Source organism: Chenopodium quinoa, unplaced genomic scaffold (assembly GCF_001683475.1).
Source record: "Chenopodium quinoa cultivar QQ74 unplaced genomic scaffold, ASM168347v1, whole genome shotgun sequence".
Lineage (NCBI taxonomy): Eukaryota > Viridiplantae > Streptophyta > Magnoliopsida > Caryophyllales > Amaranthaceae > Chenopodium > Chenopodium quinoa.
The window spans coordinates 656357-667648 of NW_018743476.1; the positions used below are offsets into that span (position 1 = coordinate 656357).

At 32.3% G+C, this 11292-nt stretch overlaps 2 protein-coding genes and 2 long non-coding RNA genes across 6 annotated transcripts in view; 3 read left to right on the forward strand and 1 right to left on the reverse strand.

Annotated features, from left to right (window-relative positions):
- LOC110739385 (peroxisomal 2,4-dienoyl-CoA reductase-like) overlaps nucleotides 1–937 on the reverse strand; it is a 28175-nt gene extending 27238 nt beyond the window's left edge. Inside the window, exon 1 of one of the 2 annotated variants that reach the window (XM_021919842.1) lies at nucleotides 615–937. In XM_021919842.1, the coding sequence (XP_021775534.1) occupies nucleotides 615–803 (189 nt within the window). In that variant the 5' untranslated portion in view covers nucleotides 804–937. The remainder of the gene's footprint in view (nucleotides 1–614) is intronic. The other variant, XM_021919843.1, reaches the window with a different exon arrangement.
- Nucleotides 938–3016: 2079 nt separating this feature from the next.
- On the forward strand, nucleotides 3017–3368 carry LOC110739362. Its single transcript, XR_002514777.1, has 2 exons — nucleotides 3017–3259; nucleotides 3337–3368. It is a non-coding gene; the product is annotated as an uncharacterized LOC110739362 (long non-coding RNA).
- A 2678-nt stretch (nucleotides 3369–6046) lies between these two features.
- LOC110739363 lies at nucleotides 6047–6808 on the forward strand. Its single transcript, XM_021919823.1, has 3 exons — nucleotides 6047–6373; nucleotides 6472–6543; nucleotides 6695–6808. Exons 1-3 carry the CDS (start codon nucleotides 6058–6060, stop codon nucleotides 6790–6792), a joined length of 486 nt encoding a protein of 161 aa, XP_021775515.1. The 5' UTR covers nucleotides 6047–6057; the 3' UTR covers nucleotides 6793–6808.
- A 634-nt stretch (nucleotides 6809–7442) lies between these two features.
- Nucleotides 7443–8363, forward strand: LOC110739364. 2 transcript variants are annotated; one of them, XR_002514779.1, is made up of 4 exons: nucleotides 7443–7518; nucleotides 7749–7832; nucleotides 7898–8032; nucleotides 8114–8363. It is a non-coding gene; the product is annotated as an uncharacterized LOC110739364 (long non-coding RNA). The 2 variants fall into 2 exon arrangements; XR_002514778.1 differs by lacking the exon at nucleotides 7443–7518 and having other exon boundaries at nucleotides 7634–7832.
- The last annotated feature ends 2929 nt before the right edge of the window (nucleotides 8364–11292 follow it).

Below are 11292 nucleotides of genomic sequence, written 5' to 3' on the forward strand. Positions count from 1 at the left end.
ACCACAAAATGACCTGCCAATATAAACAGGATAAATAATAATAATAATAATAAAGTCCAAATTAAAAGGTGCATCAATCAATCAAAGCCATAATCCCAAAGTAGGGTCTGGTCAGCTACATGAACTAAAAGTGATTATTCCGTGCATTCATTGACAAAATTCCCAAAAAAAAAAAACATAAATCAATCATTTCAATTATTTGCTTATCAAATCCACCTAAGAAGAAAGCACAAGGCCAGTCAAATTCTAAAAACAAAATAACATAAAAGTTATGAAATCTTGATAAAACAAAAAAACTAATTAAAAAACAAAAAACACCCAAAATTAATCATTTCAGTTATTTGCACCTCAAATCCAATCCGCCCAAGTAGAAAGCACAAGACCAGTCAAATTCTAAAAACAAAATAACATAAAAATTAAGAAATCTTGATAAAACCAAAAACAAATTTAAAACAAAAATAATAATAATAATAATAATAATAATAATAATAATAATAATAATAATAATAATAATAATAATAATAATAATAATAACAATAATAATAATAATAATAATAATAAATAAAATATAAATAAATAAATAAAAACCCATTCGAGATAAGGAAGGAGAGTACAGGAATGTCAAGGGAAGCGAGAGACGAAACCGCAGCATCAAGGGCTTGTCTACGCCTGCCCATGATAGCGATAGAAGCACCATGTTTCCCAAACTGAGTTGCAACCTCAAAGCCAATTCCAGATCCACCTCCTGTTAACAGCGCCACTTTTCCCTTGAGTACATCTTCTTTGAATGGAGATGATTCCATTATTTTGAGTTGATAGGTGGAAATTGAATTGGTTCAGGACACACCAGTTATTATGATGATTTCGATGATAATCGTAGATTTGATGATGACAAATAGTGTCTAACTAGTTATTGGTCCGGACAACGTCAAATTTATAATTAAGTTTGATCAAAATTACTAAAATAAGGGGTACTAAATGCAGAATACTTTTTCTTAAATGCAGAATAAATTAGTTTTTTAAAAAAGCTTTTATTCCAATTCTGCCCTTATTATAATTTAATCCTTTACACTCTTACCTATATAATCATAATTTACAAGCATATTTAAACATATTCAACCTTTCTAATTGTTTATGGCTAGACTCTAGTTTAGCCATTTATCCCTACACCCCCCCTAAACGACGTCGTACCACTACCCCCACACATTCCAGTAACTTCCCTCTAAAACTGCCAGTAACTTCCCACTACCCCACCCATATATATATATATAATTAAAAAAAAAAAAAAAAACTTTTCAAATAATCACATTTTTTTCTCATCCTCTTTCTCCAATTTCTCACTCAACCTCCAATTTCTCTCTCTATTCCATTTTCGTACATGCAATTAGCAAGTAAAATTGTCTAAAATGTCCGACATTAAGAGACGAAATTGCACAATCTCGACAAATTTCAACAACAACAAACCAAAAATCTAATGAGTAAGTATGTTTTACATGTTTAGTGTAAAATTAATTGAAAATTGCGAAACAAAACCCTAATTTTTTGGTATTTTTTCTTTTTGAAGATGCTTCAGGAAAAAAATTGAAAATACTGGAGTTCCAGAACAATCAAAGTAAGTATTACTATTTTTTTTGGAATTATAAGCATAAATTTATTTAAATTTGCTCATATTTAAACAAGTTACTGTTTAATTTCAAAATAAACATAATTTTCCTCTATTTCTGAGACGATAATAAAAATTTAAACAAGTTACTGTTAATGAATGTATGCATAATTTTGATTAAATGATCAACCAAAAAAAATATAAAGTATAGTATTGTGAAATATAATGAACAAATACAAAACAGTATATGTTCAAATTGGATTGTGTGCATATATGTGTGCATATATATGTATACATATGTTCAAATTTGTATATTATGTGTACAGCATGCAATTTATGTTTGTTTCTAAATTGTTCATTTCTAAATTTATGTGTATACATTTACTGACATATTAATTGTTCATTTCTAAATTCCATTTTGTACAAATAGAAAACATATACTTTATTCATCTGTGTAGTAAAATGAACATTTACAAAACACTATATTGTCAAAATTCATATTATGTTATATATATCCATATATGTGTATACAAATGTTCATTGCTACAACTATATTGATCATTTATATGAATTATTTTGTACATTTGTCTAACATAGAAACATCATGTCAATTTTTATGATTTACAATATTAATTTACATTGTAGTGATGTACCATTTAAAGTGATACACTTGATGCAATTTGACAATGGAATGTTCAATCCTTATCCTATAATTCATGAGAGAAAAGAATGTTCTGAAATAGACAACAAATTGGATAGAAATGAAGTTATAAAAAAGTGGGAACCCTATTTATTAGGAGACAACCTACATCCCAAGTAAGTTGATATACTTACAAATATTCATATATGTAATATTTAATGTACAATCATTTACTTCAATGCTCAATCTCATAATTGAAATAATTTGTAAAATTTTAGTGAACCAAAAAAGTTGAAAGTGAAATTTATAATGTCAAGATCAAGGCCAGAGAAAAATCAATCAATAAGGTATAAATACTTAATAAAAATTCAATAATTAATTTTTATACAGTTACATAATCATACTTTTATGTATTAACATTCGAAAAATTTCAGTGAACAAGAGAAGGAAACTTCAAAAATAGATGATGCATCAACAAATCAAGGGTATATTCTACCTCAATGTGTTTAATGTTCATTTATTTCTTAGTTGTCATACATAATCTAATGATTTGCATTCTCAGAAAAAAAAAAAACAACTGAAGAGGAAGCAAAAACTGATCACCTATAACAAGAAAAGGCTGGATCAGAATTAGTGAATACAGGGTATTTGATTCCCATAATGTTCATTTTCATATTACTTAATAAACATTTTTAATTATTTGAAATTAATTGATTTTCAGAAATAAATCACCTAAGAAAGACACGAGAGAGGTTGAACAACTACAACCAAAAAAGGATGCAGCAGGGTATTTTCAGAAATCAACTAATGTTCATTTTCATATTAGTTGATAAACATTTTTAATCATTTTCAATTTTTAATTTTCAGAAATCAATCAACTGAAGATGAGCCATGGATCAGCCTACACAACAAGTGAAGGCTATAGCAGAGGATGAGCCTCCAGCAGAGGAAGAGCCTCCAAAAGAGGATGAGCCTCCAGCAGCAGTTGAAGAAACACATTCATACATAATGCAAAAGTATGAACATATATAACTTATTATATGTTTCTATTCCACATTTACAATATTATTGATCATAAATTATCTGTTGCTAGGAAAAAATTAAAAGTGTCAACTCAAGGAATACGAAAAAACTGACAAAAAACTGAAAAACTGCTCCTGTTAGCAAGGTCATTGCTGCTAAAAAGGCCCCTGCTACAACTGTTGATACTGCTGGAAAAGCCACTGCTGCTGAAATGGCCCCAGCTACAACTACTGAAAAGTCCTCTGCTGCAGAAAAATCTCATGCAGCAAGTTCTGCAAATGCACGACAGAAGGCCCCTGCTGAAATTAAAAAAATCCTATTAGGTAATGTACATAATTGTTAAATTAAATATTAAGTTTTTTTAATCAATAACACTTATACTGAAAATGTTCATTTACCAATTTGTAAATGATCTAAATGTATAGGTGGTGAAGAAATTGAGATTGAGGATGAAACAGAAGAAGAATTGGAAAGACAAGAAGAATTGCAAAGGGATGAGGAGTTGACAAGAATATTGAGAGGTATAAAACCTGTTGAAGAGTTAAATTTGTCTCAAAAGAGTGAAGAATCTTCACAAAATTCAAAGCAACCAAGAAGGAAAATGGTTGCAAGGAAAAATCAAAAGAAAAAAGAATTGGAAGAAAATCAGAAAAAACAGGAATATGAACAATCACCAGCAAGAAGAACAAGAAGTAAATCACGAGGTAAATAAAATGTACAATTTATAATATAACAATGATCATATTAAATAAAATATTACAACTATATTAATATTTATATAACAATGTTTATTTGCAGATGTTAAGTTGCCTGGCATATCAGCTATAGCAACAGCTGCTGCATCAATTGCTGAAAACCTACCAGCAGCAACAACACCCAAAAAACCTGGGCGTCCAAGGGCTGCAACTGCAGTTGCAGAGAAACCTGTTGAGAAAACAGGGCGTACAAGGGCTGCAGTTATTGGGAAAGCAGGCCAAAAAGGTAAAAGAACATATCTAAAACAATAAATGTTCAATTATAATCTTACACTTTTAAAATGTTTATTTTACTTAATGTAATTGATCAAATAATTAGGTGGTCAGAAAAGACCTGCTGCATCAGCCAAAAGTCCTACAAAAAAAAGAAAAGTCATAGATCAAGTGCCTTATGATGAACCATCAGAGGATGAAGAACAAGAAGAAGTCCCTGCAACAAGTTCTGCTCCTGCAAAAAAGAAAATTCTTAAAAAAGTAGAACAAAAAGGTAATGTACATAATAATAAAGTTAAATGTTCAAATACAAACTAGCAATTTACACTTTCATATATATATGTTCATTTTACATATTATAATTGATCAAATGTTTAGGTGGCCAGAAGAGGCCTTCTGCATCAGCTAAAGGCCCTTTGAAGAAAACAAAAATCATTGAAGAACAATCAAAGGAGGAAAATGAAGAAGATGATAAAAGTAATACTGATAGTGGATCAGACAGTGAGGATTCAGCTTTTGATGCTGAAAAAGAAGAAGATGAAGAAAGTGAGGAGGTGGAAGTAGTTCAAGAAAAGAAAACAACATTGAAAAAACCAAAAGCTGAAGAAAAAAGAATGGTTCTGTATGAGAGGGAACCAATAAAAAAGATTGTGAAGAGGAAAACTGAATTTTCAGTGGCTAAAAAAAAAGAAGAGGAGGAAGAAAAGAATGAAGAGGAAGTTGGAAGTTCGACAAGAGGAGGCCATGTCAAATTCATGCATTGGGTTAAGAAAATGAGTGATACACAGAAGAAATTAGTGCATGAAATAGGACTGGGGCCGTTGTTGGATATAGAACTTCCTCAGCTTGACAAACAATTCAGCCATTGGGTTTTAGATAGCTTTGAAGTCAGTAGTTGTAGTTTTGAGCTGCCTAAAGGTGAGAAAATTGAAATTGAGGTGGAGGATGTGAGAATTGTATATGGTTTGCCAATGGGAGACATTCCCATTGTTGAAGCCAAATCAGACAGAGCAAGTGAAGATTTTGGTGTATTTATAAAAAATTGGAGGTCAAAATGGCAAGGCAAAACACCATCTGTAAACCAAATTATTGCTCAATATACAAGTGATAAATTCAAAAACCAAAGGCCAGCAGAAGAAGATTTTCTCACCAACTTTTTGGTAGTTGCTGTGAATTGTTTGATGAAGTGTATTTCAAACAACCAATGCCATTTCAAGTTTCTGTTTTCTATGATGGACAAAGAAAAAATAAAAAACTTGAATTGGTGTCAGTACGTGTTTGACTCTCTCATCAGTTGCCATGTGACATGGAGAAAGAGTGGAGGAAAAGGATTCTACAATGGACCACTGCAATTTCTGATGGTAAGTTTACAACACACAATAGTAAATTATAAAATGTTCATTTTAGTAACAATGAATGTTCATTAACAAAATGTTAAATATCGATTTCGTCTAAAATTTTAATCTTTTATATTAATTGTTCATTTGTATTATATTATATGTTCATTTATAGTACTGGGTTTTGGTGCAGCTGTTCTACTTTGACAGAGTTCAAAGATTGAACAAAAAACAACCAAGAACAATTCCAATAATTTCTTGTTGGAAAAGGGATATGTCACTTGAAAGGATAAAAACAGAAAATGATTTGAACTATGGATATGGAAAAGTCCTTCCAAGAGTAGAAGAAAAGCCTGCAGACAATCCTAAGGTACAAAATGATCATTTATAAATTATGAAATGTTCAATATCAAAACACATAATGTCTTATATGATTTTTCTTATATGTTCTATAAATGACAGGTCTTAATGAATGAATTTGCATCAATGGTACAAGAAGTTGGTGCATCTTTGGCAAGACTTTCTACCAAATTGGTTAAGGCAAAAGAGCTCTTCCCTGGGAATCAGTTGGTCAAGAAGGTAGATGAAGTGTTGGGAAAGATGGCAAGAGAACAATCAATTCTCAGCCAAGATGAAGAAATATTTGGATCAGAGGATTTTTTGAATGCCATAGCTCGAATTGAGAAGGAACTGATGGAGGCAAGTGAAGCAGAAAAAAAGAAAATAGGAAATGAGAAGGAATATGATATAAGGAAGGCATTCAGTTTGGGTTGCAACTTAACTCCCCCAACTCCAACAACTGGTAAATATGCTTAATTAAAAATTGTCATTAATTTGAATATCATTACTTAAAGATTATAATATAATTAAAGAATTAAAATTTAATTTATTTGAACACAGAAGCACAGATTAATGTTGCAGCCACAACTTCAACAACAACTGATGCAAATGTTTCTTCTAAGCCAGAAGAGGGTAAAGCTTTAATATCTATGTACAATTATGAAAAGTATAATGTTCATTTATAAAATAATAAGTTTGTTTAGTCTAAATATTCAAAAAAGTATATATTCAGAATAACAAATGTTCATTTACATTAACAATTTCATATATTTTAAATCAACAGAAAGAGTTGGAGGTTCAAATTCTGAAGAACCACAAGATGGAGGAAATTCAAAAAAAGGTAAAAAGTTCACTTATATAGTATTAAATGAACATTTGTGATTGTAAGATATTCTTCTTTAATGATACTAAGTCTATATATGTGTGAATGAAAATTAATACAAAAAGCATTAAACAAAGGTGAAGGTTCAAAATCTGAAGCATTAGAAGAAAATGTTGAAGGAAATTCAAAGAGTGGTACAATGTTCACATATTACAAATAAATGATCAAATTATTAAGTATAATGTTCATTTCTAGTTATATTAAAATTTTTTCATGTATTTTGTTTGCAGCATCTGATTCAAAAGTTGGTGATCCCAAGACACCAACTGAAAATAGGGAAGCTGCTGGAGATATTTCTACAATCTTGAAATCTCCAGCATGTTCAAGTATGGAAAATATCCTTGATAAATCAAACAAGAAAGGAGGAAGCATGGGGTAAACATGGAAGACCTATCTTGTTAGAAATAATATAATTTTGAATGGACATGTAGAATAAATTTGGTTATAAAGTGTAATTATTTTGGACAGTTTTTGTTTATGAAGTTAGTAATGGATATGTATTATAAAATCAGAAGGGAATATTTTGCTTTAGGGTAGGAATGCACAATTTAAGATATGTAAATTATGTATTTTAATTTAAATGTTTTAGTAATATTTTAAGTGTTTATTGTTCAAAAAAGGAGAATAATGTTATTTTAATATTAATTACTCTTCATTACTAACCATGATTAATATTTCAGAGAAGACAAGAAGAAACAGATATATGCTTCAAATGTGAAGGAAAGGTAAATGATTATTCCACATATACATGTTCTTTTACATTAAACTGAATAATCATTTATACTATATTTATATTCAGTGAAACAAAAAAGGATTAAAAAGAAATTGAAACAGAGAAGATTCAAATTTCCAAAAACACAACAGGACAAAGGTAAATGGTCTTTACATGTGTATAGATTTATAATGTTCATTATCAATATACTAAATGATCATTCATAATTCAATATTTATTCAGTGACAGAGAGAAGACTTTGGAAAGAAAAAAATCAAGAGAAGCTGAGAAGGCAAAAACTGAGATTGCAAAGGAAAAAGAGATAAGGTATTACTATTTGTTCATTATTAAAAAAATTCATATTTGTATTAATATATGGTCACATTAAATAGGCCACAAAGGGAAATCCCAAATGTTCCTCTTGCTTTCCGATCTCCATACATGGTCAAGTACAAGGATTTGTTCAAAGATGAAGACACAATGAACAAACTTGTAACAGACTATGCTTATAGTGGAAAAGATCAAAGGTATACATCACTTACTTCATTAATACTTTAACATTATGTTTGTTGTAAACTCATAAAATTTAAAAAATTGATATTTTGCAGTGAGCTACTATACTATGATGGAGTGAATTCGATCAATAGGGAAGAGATGAAAACTCTTGAAGGGGATACATTAGTAGTTAACAATGTGATCGATTCATGGGCAGTACTTCTGAATCAAAAAAGGTCAAAGAACAAGTTATACTTTTCAACATTTCCACATGTAAGTCTTTATTGAAATTACACATGTATACATTGGTGTACTAAAATGATCAATTCACTTATACTAGATGATCATTATGAATATTAAAATGATCCTTGTGCATTATTTGCAGCAAATTATGTACGCAAATACAGTGTGTCCTGAAGGATCATCAATGGAGCTTAGAATTGCATACTTCAAAGAAAGAATAACAAATGAATTGAGGTTATACAAAATCAAGAGTGCAGTTGGATATCAACAGGTATTAATGAACAATATGGAATTATAATATGTTCATTTACATTAATGTGTATATATAATAATATTATGTACTATGTACAGATTTTTTTTCCAGTGGCCATATATGCACATTTCTATCTTCTATGCATTGATCATATCAATGAGACAATGCATATAATTGACAACAGGAAACTGCCAAAACATCAAACAATTGCAACAAAGTATGAAAACCAACCCCAATTGGTGGTAAGTCTATTGTTTAATAGATATATAAATGATCAATTTGTTTATACAAAATGATCAATATTGAAAATTAAAATGATCAATATTAATATGATCCTTTGAATTTTTTTTCTGTATATGTTGCAGTTAAAAGGATATGCAGAATATTTGAAAGGGTTGGGGTATGAAGATGCAGATTCTATTGAGAAATATAAGGTGGTTTTGCAAAAAATGAAGTGGAGGGAGCAACGAAGATTACACCAACTGTGGAGTTTACATTATGAAACATATGGAAACTTTCACTGCTGATCCAATTGAAGAATGGGTTTGTGACCTAAAACCAAACAATGTAAGTAAATTTCAACAAAACAAAAAAATATACTTCATGATCACTTTATAATACATAATGATCATTTATATCCCATTAATGTTCATGTTTTGTAATAAATTATTTTCTTGGAACAGGTGAACCAAATAAGAAAGCTCAGAGTACAATACACTGCTGAACTAATGCTGAATGAAGGAAACAGGCAGTCACAGAACAATAGAAGAGCAGCAAGAAGATTTGCACAAGCTTAATACAATATGTTCATATATAGACATATATATGATCATACTTGCTTTCAGTATTTTTATGGACATAAGTTTTTGTTGTTGTTCAAGTAAAGACAAAATTTATTATCTTTTTAATATTTACAAATAGTAAAGTGTTACATTATAATTGCCAGTTTTAAATCATCTAATATAATTATTCCAATTTAATAATGGTTCTTACTATTTAAAATAGTATATGATCACTTCCAAAAGCAAAAATAATCATTTATAGAACATTTAAGAATAGTTTGAAAAAAAAAAGATTCAAATTACTTAATAAATCAAAATATAAAAAACTTAAAGCACTTGAATCTCTATAAAGTTGAGACAACTAAAAATGTTGATAGTTAAACACCAAAACATAATTGCATATTGATTTACTCTCTTATTTACCATTTGTAGCCAATCTCTTAACCACACTTGATTAGGGGATTTTTATCCACCAATCACCGTCTGACAAGTGGACCAACCAGGTTCCGCCACGTGTCCTTCACGAAGGCCAACAGGAGCCTGCCACGTGTCAATCACAGATACGTCCTCTACGGACCACTTTAGACACGCCACGTGTCCACCCATGCCAAATGGGAAAACCGGCCATCAAGGCCCAATCCAGTCTAGAGGCCCGATCAGCCCTAGGTTTACCTTAAACCTAGAGAGTTGCACGCTTCTCAAGGCTATAAATACTCAATTAATCCTCATTAATCACACAATCGAATAATCAAGAAATCAAGCAGAGAAGAAAAGAGTTATTAACAACCGGCTAATCTCGCTAACGACGCAGATTACCAACACTAAGCACTCTCACCTAGAGAGATCTCATTACTTTAATTTCTGTATTAACTACTCCTTAATCAGGTACTAACTTGACCGTTGGAGGCGGAGCTCTCAGGAGTCTCCGTTATTTTGCAGGTACAGGCGTCCGGTTCCAGTCTCGGAATTGTAACTCTCCCGCAGGACATCAGAAAACCCCGAAACATTTGGCGCCGTCTGTGGGGAGAGTACTTCAGAGATGGCATCCAAGTCTGTACCGACTCCAGAAGAGAGGCGTCCCCTAGACGACCCTCAAGTTCAGTCGGACCATGATACCGAAAGTGAATTTGAAGTTGAAACTCATACAGCTCCAGACGGGACCCTAAGGGCCCGACGTACCCGTCATACCGAAAGGAGGGAACGGGAGCATCTTCAAACAGGAAGCGAGCCAGCAGGCGCACCGCTTGCTCGGCAACAGCCGACTGATGGGTCTGCTCCCATCACAAGGAACGAACTCATGACCTTCATGAGGGACTTCAAGGGAGAGATTCAAGAGTTGATCAACAAAAAACCGCCTGCTTCAGTCAAAGAGCAGTCGGCCAAGAAACCTTCCACTTCACTGAAAAGGAAGCCAGTTCAAGGGCGAGAGGCGACTCCCCATCCTAAATCCAAGAAGCGGGAGCCACCTGCTCTTGATTTCACAAAACTCCGTTATCCTACGGGAAATAGGAAACCGGTTCGTCATATTCAGGCGGATGGGTCAAAGCAAACGTTCACAGATGCTCGGCACCTGCTAGAGCAGAAGAAGAGTGATCGATTATCAGAGTCGGCTTCTACTTCAAATTTTCAGGACAGTTTGCGAAATGCCTCGATGAGGCATACTCAGTCGTACCATGAGAGTCAGTCAGGCGGCACCTCCCGTCAGTCCGGCTTTCATAGTGCCCAGGCGGTACCAAACTTACCATTTGTGCCGCAACAACAGTATTTTATGCAGCCACCTCCATTTGGTGGACCTGCAGCAAAAAACGTCCAACCTATGGACTGGCAGCTACGGCTGCTTAGACTGGGTGAACAGCCGTCGGCCTTCTCCAAGGAAATTACTGAAGCCGCTCAGCCGGCCAAAGTAAAAAATTTTCTAGTAGGCGCCTATGACGGCACTACAAACCCAGAAGACCATCTGATGGCATTCACCAACCTGATGTACCTTCAAGGGTTGGATGATCCCACTTGGTGC

Excerpts from the sequence above, each read along its gene's own strand:
- LOC110739363 (XM_021919823.1), top strand. The coding sequence starts at position 6,058 with ATGGTACAAGAAGTTGGTGCATCTTTGGCAAGACTTTCTACCAAATTG. Across the intron at positions 6,374-6,471 it reads TCCCCCAACTCCAACAACTG|AAGCACAGATTAATGTTGCA; the intron begins GTAAATATGCTT and ends ATTTGAACACAG. Across the intron at positions 6,544-6,694 it reads TTCTTCTAAGCCAGAAGAGG|AAAGAGTTGGAGGTTCAAAT; the intron begins GTAAAGCTTTAA and ends TTAAATCAACAG.